This window comes from Neopelma chrysocephalum, unplaced genomic scaffold (genome assembly GCF_003984885.1).
Source record: "Neopelma chrysocephalum unplaced genomic scaffold, ASM398488v2 Primary Assembly neopelma1_84, whole genome shotgun sequence".
Classification (NCBI taxonomy): domain Eukaryota; kingdom Metazoa; phylum Chordata; class Aves; order Passeriformes; family Pipridae; genus Neopelma; species Neopelma chrysocephalum.
Genome location: NW_020897746.1, coordinates 1,279,041 through 1,298,806, shown reverse-complemented (window position 1 = coordinate 1,298,806; position 19,766 = coordinate 1,279,041). Strand labels below are relative to the sequence as shown.

Sequence of the window (19,766 nt, the reverse complement as noted above, 5' to 3'; positions counted from 1 at the left end):
GAGCTGCTGACTTCAAAGGGGTTTGGAGCCACCAGGACCACAATTAGAATTCATTTAGCTGGGGGTACCAGAGGCAGTGGCTCTGCTTGCACAGCTTGTTCCTCACAGGAGCACGAGCCACGTTGTCCCACTGCCTTTCCAGCTCTAACACAAGGAACCAGCTGATGGAGGTGAACTCCAAGAGTCTCAGGGTTGTTTGGGGTTTTTTGAATGTATTTTCCCTTTTAAGGAATAATAAAATGACCAACCTGAGTGGCAAAGAAAGGAAGCAGTGCAAGCTTTGAGGGAAGAAGAGGTTGGCAGCCCTCACCTCTTTGCACGCTCCAGGTCATCGTTGGCCTGCTCCAGCTCCCGCACGTATTTGTGCAGCTGGTCCTTGATGGCCCTGGTCTGGCTCAGGTCATCCTCCAACAGGGACACCTGCTTGTAACTCTGGGCATACTGGTGCTCCAGCTTCTCCTGGAAGAAAGAATTATGGAGATAAATAGCAGTAAAACAGGACAAAGAAAGTATCGCACTCTTTGCAGGCTGCTGGTTTGGGATTGCTGGTAATCCAGAGGAAAAATGAGAGAGGGAGAAGGAACAGGCTGTGAATGGCAGAGCCAGACATGGCACAAAGTGCCAGCCATCTCTCCAGGACACAGCTGGCTCTCAGGGATGTGTCCCTGCATCTCCTCCCAACAGCCTGCACTGACAGCTGCTCCAGAGCCTCAAACATCCAGGGAGCCAGAGAGAAATCCAACTGCACAGCCTCCCCTTTTCCCTTGACAACAGCCACTCTGAGACCAGACACCATCTGACGTGTCCATGAGCACAAATGAGAGCCACTGGAATCTGCTACAAAACCTCCAGGCCCACAAACTCAGCTTTGGAAGAATTCACTGCCAAACACTCTCTCACCAGCTCTGAGGGCACAGATAGATCCCCATGGAGAAAGCACTGACCTCATAAAACATGTGCTGACCTTACAATACAGCTGGGAATGGATACACAGAGTAATCCCAGAAACCTGCCTTCCACTGAGAGAATTTCTAACCTTTGTCTTCACTAACATAAGCCAAGACTACCCAAAATGGTGCTATTTCAAGGTTCCAAAAGAGGCAAGAACTTGTTGACACAGAGGCATCAGTTCAAAGCCACCTCCTGCAGATGCAGATCCCTCTGCAATTCCTGGCTCCACAGAAATGGCTGTTAAGAATGGATGAGGAGACTCTCTGAAAGATGGGCACAGATCACCCACTCTGAGCCTCCTTTAGGGTCTCATAAAACTGAGGAGACAAAGACTGGTTTGCAAAGAAAGACAACTCGTGTTGTCCCCGTGTTGCTGTGCTGATGTTCCCTGTGGAACTAATAAAGCTCCTGCTTGGCACAGCCTCCAGAATTCAGAGCACAAACTCCATGGCAAGAGTTTCATGATGTGAACAAGGAAAATTCTGCCAGGAATGTCCCTGCCTTATTTGGAGGACGTGCCATACTTAAGTCTGGATCATAAACAGACAATTCCTTGACTTCATTTGGATGTTCAGTGACCAAGAATAGCCCAGAGGATCTAAAAGGAGATCCAAGACATACCCAAAAGAAGCAGCAACACCATTACAGAGGAGACTCACCTTTAATGTTTCCACTTCATACTTCAGTCTTTGGTTATCTGCTTGCAAATCTCTGTTCCTCTGCTCAGCCTGCACTAGCTGTGCCTCCAACTCTGCTTCTAATTCTCTGCTTCCCTCCTGGAATTCAGCCAGCTCTTCACGAGCCTCCTGGAAGCTGTAAGGAGAGGATTTCATCAGTGGGAAAAGCCAGCATCTCCCAAGTTAAAATCTGCAGCTCTTCTAAAATAAAAAGCTGAAAAAACAGGAGTTTTGAAGTACTTAAGCATCATCATAGATTTCTAAGGGGAAAAAGAAAATTGGGGAAATGGAGAAATTACATTAAGCTCAGCTATTAAAGGAAATTAATTCTCTTACATCAAAACCAACAGCTGCCTTAAATGCCTGTGTGAAATCAAGGCTATTTACAGGATTCATGGGAGCCTGAGAACCACTTTGTACTCCATCAGCTTCCACTGGTAGGAGATTTGATGGAGACAATGAATTAAGGAAACATTTAAGCTGATTTTGGTCAAAAACCAAAAAGAGAACAGTAGTTTCTGCACTTCTGCACTACCTGGAAATTTAAGGTTCTTAAAAATCATGAGGAGTCAGGAAGCCAGCACGTCCCTGCCTCATAGCACTGACAGTTATTAAATACCAGGAGTAGCCACTCCACATACTCTGCTTATTAAATTTGCATCTTTACCACAGGTAACAGCTCAGCCCTCAGCAAATAGCAGGGAAAACCAAGCAGGCTTTAGGAAACAACATATTGGTGCCTCACACAGAATGTTCTGACACCCAAGAACAGCTTAGGGTTCTCCACAGGGACAGGCTCCTCCACATTCCCAACCCCTCCCTCCCCAAAACAACCCCAAACCAAACAAAAAAGCAACTTGGGCTCTTTGGGCTCGAGAGAGGTTTTAAGTGGCTTCAGCTCAGTTGCACATGAGTTACACTGAGAGCACATAAAGCTTCCCAAAGGAAATGAACTGGGAGCACTCCAAAGAAAGCCCCTCAAGGAGCACAGCACTACTCAACACAACAGCCTCTCCTGTCACTTTTGGTACCCAAAAAGCTCTGTGCCCCCTAAAAGATGCAAACCCCTGGTCCAGGCAGGACTGGGAGGTAAAATCCACTTCAATAAAATGCAGCAGACACCAAATCAGCCACTTTTCATACCAGTAATTCCATTACAAGAAGCTGGAGGGAACAGGAATGACACAAGGAGAGCCCAAAGGCGCCTTCTTACGATAACACATCAAGATACTACTTAAGGCAGCACTTTAATTATACAAAGGTGCACATGACCCTAAAAGGGCTCTGCTCTTGCTCAAACATGCTCAGAACATAGCCTGGAGTTCCTGGCATGGAGAAATTGGGTAAGCAACACTCAGCTCCCACAAAACTGGGAATTTTCAAGCTAGAAATTCTTTACAAATTCTCTTTTTAGAGATTCTTTCTAAAATATTTAATATAATATAATAATCTTGGTGTGGCCTTGCAGAGAAAGAGATTAAACAAAGTTCTGGTCATTAAGAAGCAAACCCAGCCTGCAAATCCACAATACCTTTGTTTGTACTTCAAGGAAAGCTCTTTCCAATATGCAGTTTCCTCCTTTGGACTCGAGAAAGTTGGGATTTCTTCACTGTCCATGATCAACACGACCTGCAGGGCACAAACACAGGGACACACTCAGGACAAACACAGACCCCAAACCTGCTCCTAAATCCTGAGCTTCACTGCCACAGACTTTCCAACAGCAGCACCAGGACTTGGCACCTGCACACAGGATGTTAATGATCCCTAACAGGAGTCATCCAGCACAGGGACCTGCCTCAACAAGCCATGGAATTTTACCCAGCTTCTGGAAGTGCTTGTGCAGCAAGAAACAGGACCAGAAATTTTGGCTGTGTTTTTTTATCTGCCACTGAAACACCAGTTGAAAAGCCCACTTTGGATCACAGTTGGTAACACACTAAAATTTCCACTTTAGTTCCTAAAATGTTCTTAAAGAGATTTTGCCTCCTGTCACCAACACAACACAACAATAGCACTACAACAGCTATTAGAGCTGCAAACGTGAGTAGTGAAGGAGGATGAACACTGAGGAACCACTAACAGTGTGTGTGGAGATCAAAATTCAATTTAACTGTCCTGTGTTGAGTCCTGGCTAATTCCTGCTTGTGTAAAACAGGCAGGTAACTGAAATTATCCATGTCATTTTGCTCCCTCCAACGCATAAAAGAAGGATCAGCCTCTCATAAAACCACATGGTCCCATCATACAGGAGAGTTTCCAGCCTGGAGGTGTTCAGAGGAGCAGATGACCCCCTGCTCCATGAGGACCACCCTTCCTGGAGCTCTGGATGCTTCTGGCAGCACTGCTTGGCTCTCAGCCAGCACAGGAAACACAACCCAACACAGACCTTTATCCACGGAGCAACACAGTCCAGGGGACATGAGACATTCACAGCAGGTCCCAGAGCTGCTGGAGGTGATGAAGTGGTGGCTGTGGCCCTGCCAGGCACAGCAGGACCAGAACTGCTCAGACCACAGGAAAAGCACCACTGCTGGGCCCTCCCCAAGCAATCCCACAACTCTTTTATAAATAGGCATCCTTTTTTCTCTCTCCTCGAAAAGCCAAGATTTAAATTTTGCCATTAACACCCAGAAAAAGAATAAGGTGAAACTAACTTCTTCTGTGCTTAAAGCAGAGGCTGTGAACAACATCAAGCTCATTGATCAGGAATAGCTGACCTGGAAGTCCTGACTTTCACACTCTATCGGGCATCGCTGCCCCCTCTCAGCCAACTCTGTCCCTTCAGGCTAAAATTGTCACACTAATATGTCCTGCATCGCAGTGACCCACATTTCTGATACCTAAAAGTGGGACAAAACAGTGCCATGCTTTCGTCAGAGGGCAGCCAGGCTGGCACTGAGCTCAGAGGCACAGCCAGGCGGAACTGCCACGTGGGTCTCCAGCTGAGACTGCAGCTGCCACAACCCAAGGGCCCAAATTTATCCAGAGGGTGCCAAGCACCTCAAAACCACCCCAAATCTCACACTGTGTTTATTTAACTTCACAGGGTTATTGGAGAAGCAATTTGTCAGGAATCACATCTCCACACTGCCCAAGAGAACTGATGGATCTCCTTTTCTGCACTTCCTTGGACTGACGAAATAAAACACACTTGTGGAGCCATTCCAGTAACAGATTTCAGACACAGGTTTCTTTGGGAGCACTTGCTCAGCTGTTACCAAGGCACCTCATCCCACCACAGGGACAGATCCCAAGTGCTGTGCACAAGCCTGTTCCCAGGGGGATGTGGAGCCCAAACTGTTGCAGTTCCCCCTTGGGTGCATCCAGGTGAGCTAGAGGCTCAGGAAGCTCCTGGACAGGGATTCCAGCTGCCAGGACAAGGCAGAGGTGACCAGCTCAGGCACTGCTGGGTGTTGTTCAAAGCACTGGTCCAGCACTGATCAAACCCTTCCATAAAAGCCTCGGACCTTTCCCTGCACTTGGCTATAAACCAGCCCACTCCAGAGGGTTGGATCAGCAGGCAGCACATTCATCCCAAAATAAATGAGACACAACACAGGCTCAGCTCCCACAGCTCCAGAGGTGAGCTGAGCTCAGAAGGTGAGCAGCCAAGCCAGCTGTCAGCAGAATTCAGGATGTGGTTAGAAAAGGGCTCTACAAGGAACCCCTGACATCATTTCCAAGAGGTGCTGAGGAAGGGCCAGGACTCCTTCCTGTCTGCTCGGGGCACACCCTGGGACACAAACACCCCAAACCCTCTGCGAGCACAGCAAGGACTCACAAGGACAGGAGGGATTTTTTCTCCTCACTCCTTTGACCAAAGACCCTTTCAGACACCAGAGGGAGGAGGTTCATCCCTGTGGTGCCTCGGGAACTCTTCCTTCCCAAACACACCCAGCGGGAGCAAGTTGACGTTTTCCAAGTTGGTTAAACGGGTGATAATTCATGATTGCCCCTGCTCCACATCTCCCACCATGCCAAATGCTACCAGCAGGGATTTTGGATAAACACCTGCTCCAGATGCCAACACCAGTGTGCCCTGCTGAGCTCCAGCATCCACATCCCACTTTCTGTACACAGTTGTACCACTTGCCTTCCCTTGCAAGGAAGTACAAGGAAGCACCTGACATCTTTTCCTAGAAGTGGCTGAGATAAGGTCCAGGACTCCTTCCTGTCTGCTCAGGGCACACCCTTGGAAATAAATATCCACAGAATCCCTGCAAGCACAGCAGTCTCTGCAAGGACAGGAAGGGCTGCCTGGCACTCCCAAGTACAGGAGGTATTTTTTCCTCCCACTCCTTTGTCCAAACCCCCTTTCAGACACCAGAGGGAGGAGACTCAGCCCTGTGATGCCTCAGGCCCCTCGGCAGGAACTCTTCCTAGTCTTTCCTACATCATATCCTAGAAGTGGCTGAGATAAGGTCCAGGACTCCTTCCTGTCTGCTCAGGGCACACCCCTGGACACAAACACCCATGGAATCCCTGCAGTGCTTGCAGTGCTCCTTCATGAGGGGCATGAAAGAGAGAAGAGCACACAAACACGGTGGTTCATGGCCCAAACACCAGTCTGAGAGCTGGAAGATGCCAACAGCTTCCAACCCTGCCCCTGCCACAGCTGTGGGCACAGGTAGATCCCTTCACTGTGCCAAGCTTTGCCCATTCCCTGGCTGATGGCACAGGAACAGGGGTTTATCTGAGCACAGGGACTTGCCTGCAGGGGAGTGATTCCCAGGCCTTATCAGAGCACAACGAGAGCATCTGAAACATCTCACGTGTGGGAGAGGGAGGATGCCCACGGAATACCGAGGGTTTAACAAAGGCTGCCTTGCTTCAGCCTGCTGCCAGTTGTCCTGGAATTCCATGAGGAGTTGAGAAGGAGCTGAGAACCAGCACGGCAAGTCCTTCCTATTCACAGGCTCCTTTGCATACGTGGCACTTGCAGAATCGAGCCTTTGACCGACAACACTGAGGCTTTCAGGGCACAGACAAGACAATGCAGCAGCGTCTTCCAGGGAAAATGAGAGCAGGCTTATGCTGCTGCCCACTGGAATTCATTCCAACACAGCTTAGCATTCACACAGTGCCCTGGGAAAGCACAGCTCCATGGGCACAGCTCCAGCTCCAAGGCAGCTCCCAGACAAGGGCTACGTTCAAAACACGGGGGATCCTTTCAAGCCACCCCTACAAAGTCAGCAGGACAGAGGAACTCTCCACTGGGAAAAGGAAAGAACTTTTCCACACTGAAATCACTCTAAAAAATGCAGTGTGTAGGTTAAGAACTGGTCTAAATCCAGTGGAGTTTGTACAGGACAAATCTGTTTTCCCACCTCCAAAAGAATCCTTACAAGCGAGATGTGCAGTATCCTCTGGATATTACAAGGATTTCTGAATCCAACCTGTGGCAGAAATAACTAAACAAACACACAGTATTTTCCAAGTAACTTAGGGAATCTTGCATTTGAAATCTCTCCTAAGCCATGAGAACACAAACACAGCCTGAAGTGTACCACGGTGTAACCTCATCCAAGCTTCCCGGGCTCCCCGTGTGACGGGAGGCTGCTGAGGAGCTTTGCATGAAATCTAAGACCAAAACACTCAGCTTGAAATACAACACGATGTCTCAGCTTCTACCCACCCCCTTCCCACAGTCGGGAATTCACTCCTCCCCGCTCTCAAAGTCAACTGAATCACTGAAACATCACAGGAAGGATAATTCTGGGCACTGCTCACAAGCTGCTGCAGCTCACCCCGGGTGTACCTGCAGCATCTCAAGTGGCTGGATAGAACATTCTCCCTGATTTTAATTGCCTCACACTCTCCCATTTAAAACCAGCTTACAAACACTGCCATGGAAAGGGAATTAATCTTATTTAATGTTCATTTTTCTGCACCTTTTTCTGCTTTCTTCTCCACAACCCAATATTTTCAGACAGCAAACATGAAAAATTATGCAGAGGCAAACAAACGTGACAAAGCACAGTGCTGAACTCCCCCACCTATGCTTTGCTGCCCCCCCTCCCCTTAAGGCAATGGAAATGTCCAGTGACCTTTGGAATTAAATAAGTAACCACCTCGAACAGGACTTGATCAAGGAATTCTGCCAAGCTCACACAGGCCTTCAGTTCTGGAGATAACAACTCACTCTGGCTATCACAGAACTGCCAAGGGCCTGTTTTGTGCCACAGCCCCCCCATCTCACCCCGTCACCCAGAGCTGGCACCACCCAGAGCTGCCACCAAGAGCAGGAAGGACTGTCCCCAACCAGCTCTTCTTCCTCTTCCCCTTTTTGGCTGATTCACAGGCACAAAAGCAGAAGAAACCTTGTTCCAACCATTCTTCACCTTCTCAAATCATGAGAACCAACAGGTAATTCCCAAACCCCTGAAGTTCATGACTTTTTTCCCCAAATCAAGGCTCAAAACAAAGGAACCTGAGCCCTCCAGCCAAAACTCAAAGCAAATGGACATTGTCATGCACTTAATAGAAGTTGGAAAACAAACAAACAAACCAACCAAAGGCATGGATTAGATTTCACCAATCAATTTGTGCTTGTTTTGCTCATCCTGGAATAGGAGCTGGTGGATTTCCATACATTTTGGATGTCTGCCCACATCCGTCACTGTTAGGAACTGAGCTTCTGTGAACTCAACCTTCTCCTGCAATCCTATTTTTGAACTGAATGTTCTCAAGTGAACCACAACAAATGCCTCCTCGCCTCTTGCAACAGCAGCACAGGAGCTTTCAGGGAAAGAGGAAAGTCACAGAGCACAGAGTCAGCAGAACACTCCTGCTGCAACAATAAATCCTGCATTTCCAATTTGGACAGCACAGGAGGCAGGAGATAACCAAACCCTACCTGCAGGAACTTTGTGCCAAGTTCAGACTAAAAGCCTTGAAGACAACCCGGCACCACACAGCAAAGCCTTGTTATCTCAACAGCCTCATTAATCAAATCTAACATGTCTGCTCTGCACCACATGGCCAAGGCTCAAACGCCTGGTGAATATATGATATCAAATCATCATAAGAAACCCTTGCTGAGTGAGCCAGCACTGGGGTAGAAGCCTTGAAACCAGAAGAAATGCACTGATGCAAGAAGCCTCTTTTCAGAAATCAAGCTGCAGCTACCAAAGGGAGCAGAATTTAGTATTAAAAACCATATTCACCGACAAGGGAAGTTTAAGACACTCGACCTCCATTTGTTCCCACCCAAATGCTTTAAAAAGGAAACCTGAAGAGGTTGGTGCTCCTGATGCAGGTTCAGTACCTGCAGAGATGAAGGAAAGGCCCCTGGAGATGTGAGTGTCCCAGAACAACCTGGGCCTGACCATGAGAACAATTCACTCCTGGCTCCATAGCCAGGAACCCCCGAGGGATGAACCCCCACGGAGCAGAAAGTGTGGAGTAAACAGAGAACTGAGAAGGAAATCCAGGCTGTGAAAAGGACAAGCTTCCTCCTGATTGAGTCTCTGCTCTCTGGAAAACCACCCTCTAGGAAGGTATGTGAGAGATGCTGAGCACCAGGAGCACTGATCCTGACCCCACAACAGGCTGCAAGTGGAGCTGCCACGGACCTGAACCTCCCTCTGGAGATCATCCACCCAACTGCACCTTCCCCAACTCACAGTTGCCTGGTTTTCCTCAAACCTTGAAGAATCCCAGAGCATCCTCCCCAGAAGCAATGGATTTACCCCAGAACTCACAGCACACCCAGCCCAGAGCCTGCACCAAAGCACAGCACCAGGTCCCCTGGGCCTCCCTGGGACCTCAGCAATTAACCCCATCCCCAGAACATTTCCTGGGAAGGGGGGGCCAGAGATGCTTCTGGACACTGCAGCATGAGCAGTGACCAAGGAATTCCAAGGGAAAAGCACTCAGCACAGGGTTCTGCCAAGAGCAGGGAATTCTGCTCCTTTACATCCTACCAGTGCCAAGAGAGGGGAAAACTGATTTGAAAACACTCTCCAAAAGGTGTATTTTCAGTATTTATCACAGACCAGCCCCCAGAGAGGGGCTCTGCAGTGAGCACTGAACAACAGGAATGTTAAAAATAAAACTCTGTGTTGGGAAGGAGAAGGAACCAGCACAATCTGCTACTGAGCTGAGCCCTGGAGGGACACAATCACATCAAGAAAAAGCTGCTCTGCTGGGTCTGAGTGGCTCTGCCCACAGGTCAGGGCAGCACAGCAGGGCAGGCAGTTTGCTGAACACGCTCCACAGTTTATCTTGGTTATTTTTGTGGTGTCACACAAACATCAAGGACTGCAAGAATATCATTTCCTTCCTCAGTCTGACTTTCCTGGCACCTCAAAACCAACTGTAACAGACTGAGGGAATAAACTGTACTTTGTTGCTGTAGTTTTTGGCAGTCTGCTCCCAGCAATGACTCCAGAGACAAGACTCCTTGTGGCACCAAGGTCACAGACATCATCAGTTTCGTGCTTTCTCTCCACTTTCATATTTTCCTTTCTCTTCTCTTTCCTTCTGCACCAAAAGAGGAATTATCTTACATATCTGCAACCTCTAAAGAGTCAGAGAAAAAAAAAACACCTGAGGGCTTTCCCCTGAATTACTCACACAGTAACTCAAACACTTTGTGTCTGAACACATCCTTCACCTCTGAGACTCCCAGTGGCACACAGGATTAAATCTCCACATGTGCAAACTAAAGGGAGAATCCCTCCATGTATACAAAGTAAATACATAAATACAAAGCCCAGGCAGAAAGCAGGACACAGGATCTCCTCCGGGGCAGTCCTGGCACTGTTAATCCAAAATCCACATTATCTACCCACAGCTATCTATCCTGCACAGCCACAGTGAACTGGCACTGCCAACCAGCCTGTCAGTGCACTCACACTGCTAACACACCAAATTTACATGTATGTAAATAAATACAGACTCACAGAATCACTGAGGTTGGAAAAGACCTCTGAGACCACCCTGTGCCCGATCCTCACCTTGTCCCCCAGCCCAGAGCACCGAGTGCCACATCCTTGGACACCTCTGGGGTGGGGACTCCACCACCTCCCTGGGCAGCCCCTTCCAAAACATACAAAATCCTCCCAGTCTCTTTTCTGCCCTGGGACAGCTCCTTCCTCTCACAGTTACTGATATCTCTACCCAAACACTGACCTTGACAAGGCCACCAGCTCTCCACAGTGTCCAGGAATTGTTTCTTGTGGGGGGGAGGGAGAAAAAACAAAAACAAAAAGGAAGAAAAAAAAATTCCTCAAGTATCCAAGGAATTCTTCTACAGCAGGTTCACATATCTAAGCACCTCTGAGGGCAATAAATGCCCCACAGGCATCCAAAAGTGCCCCCCACCTCTGTGCACTTGTGAGCAAGTGAGGATGGTTCCAGAGGGAGCCGGGAAAGCCTGAGTCACTCCCAGTGCAGGCTGTGGGAGGGAAGGACAGCTCTCCTCCCCCCGGGAAGGACGGGGACGTGTCAGTGGGAGTCACTCCGTGAGCTCTGGCTCCAGTGATGGATCTGCTCCCGTGGCAGAGCCGTTCATCCCTCACACACGTCCCTGCAATTCGGGTCACGCTCGTCACCGGAGCACGAGGGGGTTTGGAGATGTTTGTACGAAACACAACAGGGAGCTCTGAGCTGAGAGGGAGGTGGGAACAACCTCGGAGAAAAACCCTCATGGAACCACTGAAAAATACTCAGCAGAGATCCCAGAATCATTCGGGCTAGAAAAGCCCTCCCAGCCCATCGAGTCCAATGAAAGCCAAAGCAAGGGGCAAAATTTACACCCCTCCTGCCTCCAGTTTTCACTCCTCTCTTGAAAGAGGAAAGTCAGGGACGGAGGAGGGGACACATTTCTGTCATCCTGGTATAGAATCCCACAGTCCCAGGATTACTGAGGTTGGAAAAGCCCTCCCAGCCCATGGAGTCCCCCCTGTGCCCGATGCCCACCTTGTCCCCCAGTCCAGTGCCACGTCCAATCGTTCCAGGGTTGGGGACTCCAGCACCTCCCTGGGCAGCCCCTCCCGGTGTCTGATCACCCAATTCCGGGAAGAATTTCTTCCTGAGAAAGGCCCCACACCGCGGCCATCGGGTCGCCCAAGGATTTTATGACAACTGAGGCGAATCACGCCTCCGGCTGCCTGTCGGTGATGTAAAAATGACCGCTCCGGGGGCCGAGCCCAGCACGGCGGTGGCTGAGGGTGCCGGGCAGCCCCGAGCCCAGTAACGCCCCGGCCCCGCTCCCGGAGGGTCCCGGGGGGGCCCGGCCCGTGCAGGGCGGTGGCCGAGCCGGGCCGCGCCGTGACTGACAGTCCCCTCCGCCAATGAGCGGCCGCGACGCGGCTCCGCCAGCCAATGGCGCGGCGCGGGGGCGGGCCCTGCCCCGTTGTCAACCCGCAGCCAATGGCGGAGCGGGGCCCGCGGCCCCCCCGGACCCCCGGCCGTGATCCCCCCCCGTCCCAAACCCCCCGGACCCGCCGGGGCTGTCTCGGGACTCCCGGCCCGGCCTGGCCCGGCCTCGCGCCCCGCTCACCGCAGCGCATCCCTTGTCACCGCCGCAGCACCCGCCGCCGCCGGGGCCGCCTCATCCGGGCATCGGGGGGCGGGGCCGGATGATGCAACCGCGGGGGCGGGGCCGGGGGAGGGGCCGGGGAGGGGCCTGGGGAGCCGGGCGGGTGCCTGTCAATGTCCCGGTCCTGGTCCCTATTCCTGTCCCTGTCCCTATCCCTGTCCCTGTCCCTATCCCTGTCCCTATCCCTATCCTTATCCCTATTCCTGTCCCTGTCCCTGTCCCTGTCTGTGTCCCTATCCCTGTCCCTGTCCGTGTCCCTATCCCTGTCCCCGTCCCTATCCCTGTCCCTATCCCTATCCCTATCCCTATCCCTGCCCCTGTCCCTATCCCGGTCCTGGTCCCTATCCCGGTCCTGGTCTCTATCCCGGTCCTGGTCTCTATCCCGGCCGTTTTTTCGTGTCTCGTCCCGGGAAGTGCCGGCCCCTCGCGGTCCCCTCTCCGCCTGGCGCGGGCACCCCCCTCCGCTCGCCCCCATCCCAGGGGCCGCCCCCAGGCCGAGGTGGTCCCGCCTTTCTTCCTTTGCCACGTTCAGGATCTGCCCCTTCCCCGTCCCGTCCTCTGGCGCTCTGTCCCCGGTGTCCCCGGAGGGGCGGACACAGGAACGGGTCCCTGAACCCAATCCCTCGGGACCTGTGGACATCCATCCCTCGGGGCCCTGGACATCCATCCCTCGGGGCCCTGGACATCCATCCCTGGGGGCCCTGGACATCCATCCCTCGGGGCGAGCGGCGGGGCGGCAGCTCCTCCTCCTTCCTCCCCATCCTGTGCCCCGAACTGCTCATCCGTCCCGCGGAGCAGGGAACTCGCTGCGGGCGGAACCCCCCAGGGACCCCCTGGGTCCCGCTGGCCCCGAGCCGAGCTCAGGAGAGCCCACAGCCCCCGCGACCACCCCTGCCCAGCCCGGCTTTCTCATTCCCTGCCTTGCCGGCACAGCGTGCCCGCTGCTGGGGGCTCCCCCGCTGCCCCATTGCTGCCCCGTGCCCCCCACTCGTGTCCCTGCAGCCCCCGGGCCGTGGGCAGGGTAGGACAGTGCCCCCGCAGCGTCGCTGGCACTGCCCTGATACTTAACCTTGGTTTGCGTGTTTAATTGCCTGCCCCTGTAATTAGCTGCCCTGTCATTAGCGGCGGGCGGTGCCGCTGGGGTGCCCTCGTGCTTCCCTCGCTGCCGGCAGCGTGGCCGAAACCGCAGCCGTGCCAGCTGCCCTTGTGGGGACAGCCAGTGCCACCAGGGCCACCTCTGTCCCCACCTCTGTCCCCACCTCTGCCCCCGCAACCTCTCCTCTGCCATGTCCTGCATGCGGAGTTATCCAGGGTTGGTGCTTTTCCTGCTTTTCCCGGGGGTGGTTGCAGACAACCTGAGGATGGAGAACACACACTGTCCCTTCCCAGCCGGGTGTCCAGCCTGTGGCTGTCCCCTGATCCCTGTCCCCTGATCCCTGTCCCCTGATCCCTGCACAGGCCTTTCTGGGTCACCCTGTGTGCCCTGGGTGTTGCCTGTTAGTGTCAGCACTGGGCACGGGACGTGCGGCACAGCACGGCCTGAGACACCATTCCTGGATTAGAGGCTGTGAGAGGAGGGGAAGCCACAGCGTCCTGTGAACACTCATCCTGGTGGCAAACTGCCCTTGGAGCTGTCTCATCCCTCCTGGAAGCGCAGCCTTGCTCCCATTTGAGCACCTTCCCCGGGTACCAGTCACACCTGGCTGATGCTGGTGCTGCTCCCAGCCTGGACCACCCCACACATCTCCCACCTTCTCCCTTCAGCTGAACATCCCCTCGGCTCCCTGAAACCCTCTCTGGAGGGCAGGGAAGGGAGATCAAGGTGGCTGTGCTGGAGGCCTGGCTAGGAGAACATCTCCTTTCCCAGGATCCAGCCTTGTGCTGCTCCGAGTTGGGAGCAGCCGGAGTTGGTGGTGCTGGGTGAGTGCACAGCCCAGCTCTGGGCAGATTGGGTGCCACTGCCATGCTCTGGAGCTGGCTGGGCACCCATTCTTGTGCTCTGAGGGAGGCTGGTCCCCACCACTGCAATCTGGAGCAGGCTGGTGCCCACCATTGTGATCTGGAGCTGGCTGAGTGCCCACTGTTGTGATCTGGAGCAGGCTGGTGCCCACCACTGTGATCTGGAGCAGTCTGAGTGCTCAGTTTTTCCACTGCACTCCAGAAGCTGTAAGGAAATGTCGTGCACTGTTTGCACTGTGCATCCCACATGGCCTTGGTGCAGCTTTTTCCTCACTCTTCAGTGACAGAGCAGCCCCTCTGAGGGGTGGTACAGCCACCTGAGAGGCAGTGGGGAGCCATAGGGGTGTGAGGGCTGTCTGCACATCTGTCTGCACCTCTGGATGTTTGTCTGTGGGAGGCAGGGTCAGTGCTGCTCCAGGCTGGGAGGTCTGGGGGTACCTCTCTCTGCTGGATGTGCATGGATCTGCCACCTTCCTGTGATCAACACAGAGATCCCGCCTTGGGAGGCAGCTGGAAATGAGCTCTGAGGGCAAGGGGGGGTTCTCCTTCATATAAGAGCCAAGGCTGTATCTATTCAACCCTGAATTAATTCCTCAAGGGGCACCCATGGAGCAGCACATCCCTGGTTTTGTCTCCAGTGGGATCCTTCAAACACAATTTTAAAATTGTTCCTCAGTCTCTCTTTCCCAGGCTGGGTGCTTAAGTTAACAAAACCCTCTTTGCCTCTCCCCACACCCAAGGTCACCCCCGTCCCATCCAATGCTGAGCAGCATCTCCAGGACCAGGGATGATGCCACCAGCTCCATCCCCTTTACCAGCCAGCTCGGGGGGCTTTGCCTCTGCTGACAAAGGCCCAGCGCTGCTGGGGGCTGTGTTTCCCAGGGGTCCCGGTGTTCCTGCCTGGTTAACAGTGATTTTAAGTCGGTGTTTGCTTTGAGGTCGCCCCCATTGTGTGCCGGGGCTGTTCCCAGGCGGCTGCCGCGGGCCGGGCGCTGCCGGCGGCACAAAGGAGCAGTCACTCAGCATTAGCGGCTGCACAAAGGGACCGCGGCTGTGTTTCCCCAGCAAAACCCCCTCGCTGAAAGGCCAGGGAGAGACACAGATCTGAGCAAAGGGGGTCTCTCACAGGGGTGGGGGAACCCAGCGTGGGCAGGAGCCGGGGGTGTCCCCTGGTCCTGGCATGGGGCTGCCAGAGGGGATTTCACTGTGGGGTGGGTGGGCTTTGCCCTGGTGCGGGGAGACCCGTGGGGGACACAGAGGGGGTACAGGGTGGGTGTGGGGCCCTGGGGGATCAGTGGGGACCCACTAGGTGCAGGTACACCTAGGCATCATCACCTTGGAGAAACACTGGTGAAGGAAGGTTCAAGAGGGAGAAATAACCACTGGGGGAAAAGGGCAGGGATTTTCTCACTGCTCCCTGCCTTGGAAGGGTGTCTGGGGCCAGCAGCTCTTACCATCTCCAGGAGCATCCAGGCTGGGGATTCAGAGCTGGGAACAGCCCAGTCTGAGAGGGGGACACACCCCTGACTCCAGCAGCTCTAATCCTGGCTGTCTGTGCACCTTCACCAGCTGCAGGGCTGGGGCAGAGCTGGATCCTGCTGGACCCTCCCAGCTGCCCAGAGAAGGATTTGCTCATTGGTGAGGACAAGTGGTGCCTGAGCTGCCCCAGCTGTGGGGAGGGGACCTGGAAAGGCTCTGAGGCTGAGAGAAGCCCTCAGGATGTAGGGAAAGGGGGGCTTTGGGTGAGGGAGAAGCTGAAATGGGGTGGGACACAGCCTGGGGAGCTGGGCACTGATCTGTGCCAGGCAGCAGCATCCGTGTCTGCTCGTGGCTCTGGAACTGTGAGTGTTGTCCCCAGGGACGTGATCTGAGAACTGTCAACTCATTGCACCTCAGGAGCTTTGTGGGGCTTGAACAGGCCAAGTCTGGCTGCTCCTGGGCTCGGGAGAAGGGATCACAGATCCAGGGTTTTTCTGACGGCTGGAAAAAGCCCCGCCTTGCACGGCTCCCACCCGGAGCTCCATGTCACCAGTCTGCGGGTCTCAGCACGGGCAGCTGCTGGGGAATAGCAGCTTCCCAGACTGGTGTTTGCTTCCAAAGACACCCAACCTCAGCCCCCCCTCTCTGCTGCCTCCTTCCCCTCTGGCCGAGAGCAGCACTGAGGGCAGGACCTGCCCCCTGCACCTCACACCCCCCCACAGTGCCCGTCCCGGTGCCACCCTGACAGCACGGGCAGCACCGTGTCACCCTTGTGACCCAACGGGTTCAATCAGGGCTGTTTGGAGCCCAGGAGAGTGGCTCCCACGGGGCTCTGAGTGTCTCCCAGCAGGGAGCAGGGAAGGGGTGGGACTGGGCGGGATGCAGGGAGGGCTGGGGCTGGAGGTGATGTCAGGAGGGATGGGTTTGGGGACGGTGTAGGGCTGGGAGGCACATGGGAGATGTGCAGGGAAGGATGGGGCTCAGAGAGCTCAGGGAGAGATGGGACTGGGAGGGATGTGGAGAAGGATGGGGCTGGAGAGGATGAGGGAGAGATGGGGCAGGGAGAGAGGGAATGGGAGGGATGTGTGTTTTCCAGCCACCCCAAACTGAAAGAGAGGGTTGGGGTTATCCTTCCCTTGTTTTGACTACAGGGAGGCCAAATGCAGTGCAGACCCCACAGGACAGCCCTCCTGCCTTCTGCCATGGGGCCTGGGCTGATGCACTTTGTGCTGAGCATCCTCCTCTCCATAACCTTCTTGTATTCCTGGTTGGCACCCACAGAGTGACCCTGGGTGGTGCTGGAGCAGCTCTGCCTGCAAACTCCACTCACAGCACTGTTCTGTGTGGTCAAAAGACCTTGGAAAAATCATTGAATGAACCCAAATTGAGTATTTAGTGCTCCTTTTATTGAGCCTTTTCCTTCTGTGCTGCTCCAGTGGGAAGCCAACCTGCACTTGTTCCTGCTAAAGGCAGAAACACTTCTGCAATCCCAGCCCTCCAGGAGTCAGGCTCGGAGGGAAAAACCCAAACTGTGGCACAATCTGGCAGCCTAAACCACAGGGAACATCCCATTTGGGCAGAGGCCCCAAATCCCCAGTTCCAGTAGCCTTTTCTCCCGGCATTGCAGGCTTTCCATGCCTTCCCCCACCAGAATAAGGCTCGAGGGAGCTGCCTGGAAAAAAGGCAGTTGGAGGGGGTGGTGGAAAGGAGTCAGGGAATACCCTCTGCTGCAGGGGATGCTGGGGATAGGACATTCCCAAGGGGATGTGGCTCATGGCACAGCAGAGGTGGGTTACAGGGACTGTGGTGGGTCTGTGTGGGGTTGGGGTGGGCACCAGGGCGCAGGGACAAGCAAGGGGACAGTCTGCTGTGGTCTGGCCATGTTTGGTGGAAGGGTGTGATGGTGGGTCCCCCCTGGGTTTCATATGTTGCTCCTCATCCTGGTCCTGTCCCCATCCCCAGGAAGGGTCTGCAGGGCTGTGGGACTGGCAGGACCCCCAGAGTGGCCCCTGAGGGAGCCCAGCAGGGTCTGCACAGGCAGGGGGGCCCATCCCAGCAGCTGCTGCTGCTGAACAGACCCTTCTTCTCCCTTGAGCATCTGCCCCCTGCCCTCAAAGCCCTATTGTTTCCCCATCACACACACAATGCCCTGGATTTCCTGCTGGGAACCAGCATCCCAAGGGGCTGGGCTGGGATATGAGGTGGGGCCAGGGGCAGGAAGGGGGAACATGGGCCAGATCTTGCCACTGCCACATCCATGGGGGTTCATACAGCCCTGGTCTTCTTCATCATCCCAAGGGATGGCACTTGGGCTGACCACAGACTCAAGGCAGTGACCAAACACCTTGTTTGGTGAGGGGAAAACACTTTTGGGGGGGGGAATAACTGTCGAAGGAGCCCCTGGAGATGGGAGTTGCCCTCCCAGGCATGGGAAAACCCCATCACTGTGTGGCTGTGTGGCTCTGCACCCACTGGATGGGGCAAATCCCAAAGATTTAGTGTCAGAATAAGACTCCAAGGGAAAACAATAAGGCTCAGGCCAGGCTCAGGGTCATTCCCAGGAGGATTTTTTGCCAGCAGGTCAGAGCTGGGACACCACAGCAGGTTCCCCCACAGCATTGGACAGGAGAACAGAGATCATAGAAAGGTTTGGGGACATACCCAGCTGTTCCTTGGTGTTGGATTCATCCCACGAAATGGCTGGATTTACATTTCTGATCGGCAGGAGGAAGAGCAGATCCTATTTATCCTGGCGGGGAAGAGGCAGCATCCCGGCTGGTGGGGAATCAGCTTGGCACCTTGGCGCTCACAGACGGTTTTCCAGTGCATCCTGGAATGTTTTCCTGGTGTCCAAAGCGCATCCGAGAGCCCCACCTCGTGGGCACGGCGGAAAGCACCGAGAAGAAGCTGAAGGAAGAACTTTCCTTACGAATTTTGGGTCGTCTTGGCTAAATTGGCATCCTGATGGTCGATCATCCTGCCACGTGCCTGAGGAGAAGGATGAACACACCCAGAAGGAAAACCCGCTGATTTTCCCACTCTAATTCTAGCAAAGCAAGCGGAGGGAAGGCGGATGAGCTTGGGGACACCCAAGACCCTTTAAAGAGCTCGGGTGCCCCTGAAGTTGACTTTTCCAGCTGTGTGAGTTTATTTTGGCAGCATGGAACTGGATATAACTCAGACATGGCCCTTGGACCTTCCACCAGCCCTGGGAAAGGAATTTTTCTTCACTAAGCTTCTTCCCCAGATGGGAATATCTCCTGGGCTGGGATCAAACATGGATTTCTTTTTCCCCCCCTTCCTTTCACTTCCTTCCCACCAATGCCAACAAGTTGCTGTATTTGAGCTGGGGCTGGGAAGAGGAAAATGAGTCGAGCAGAGACTCCTCTAAAGCCACAGATCTGAAGGTTGAACACGGCCAAGGAAAAACCTGGGGGGGTTTGGGAGGACTGCCCATGACCTGGGAGGGATGGGGCATCACCCCAGGGTGATGGGGGTGGGGAAAAGGTGCCACTGGTGTAACAAATCCAGTGTGGAAAGGAGCTGGAGGAGAGAGAGAGGAGGGGCAGCCTGTCCCCCGAGCTGCAACCAGCCTGGGGACATGCTGAGGCCACTGGGCAAGGACACAGCCCATCACAGCCACCATTCCATGGACCATTCCTGGCACTGAGGGAGGAGAACCCCGACGTGGCACAGGGATACCCCCAGAAGGTTTTGGCTCATTTACAGAGAGACTTCCCCCAGCCCTGCCCTTGCACGTGGCTGGGTTGTGCCTGCATGGCAAAGCTCCCCCCATGGACGTCCTGCCACCAGGAATCCATCTGGGATTTTCCCAGCAGGATCCTGGCCCCAGGGATGTGGGACATGTCTTTTCTCCCTGGAAATGTCCCCACTTCAGTGGTTAGGATCTGGGGAAGAGCAGCATGGACTTGACATGGAAATATTGAGACCTATAGTGATTATTTGCCTGGCACCAGGCTCACGTATAGAACAGTCTTCTGGCTTTGAATATAATAAATATAATAAATGCAGTAGCATTGTCCCTCCTCCACACTTGCTCACTGAGAGTGGGAAGTTTGGGTGATGCTGTGGAGGACAAGGGCTGCCTCTGCAGCACCTTCCTGTCCTTGCTAAAGGCTGCAAAGCCCTGC

General features: G+C 53.9%; 1 protein-coding gene across 5 annotated transcripts in view; it reads right to left on the bottom strand.

Annotated features, from left to right (window-relative positions):
* The window catches only part of NDEL1 (nudE neurodevelopment protein 1 like 1), a 28,288-nt gene extending 16,075 nt beyond the window's left edge, over positions 1-12,213 (bottom strand). For 2 of the 5 annotated variants that reach the window (XM_027691503.1, XM_027691501.1), the window contains exons 1-4: positions 12,139-12,213; positions 3,160-3,257; positions 1,611-1,764; positions 311-459 (exon numbers count right to left, since the gene is read on the bottom strand). In XM_027691503.1, the coding sequence (XP_027547304.1) occupies positions 311-459; positions 1,611-1,764; positions 3,160-3,245 (389 nt within the window). In that variant the 5' untranslated portion in view covers positions 3,246-3,257; positions 12,139-12,213. Of the gene's footprint in view, positions 1-310; positions 460-1,610; positions 1,765-3,159; positions 3,258-10,591; positions 10,624-10,766; positions 11,017-11,578; positions 11,640-11,736; positions 11,861-12,138 lie in introns of those variants that run through there. The other 3 variants (XM_027691504.1, XM_027691505.1, XM_027691502.1) reach the window with 3 other exon arrangements.
* Positions 12,214-19,766: the final 7,553 nt, after the last annotated feature.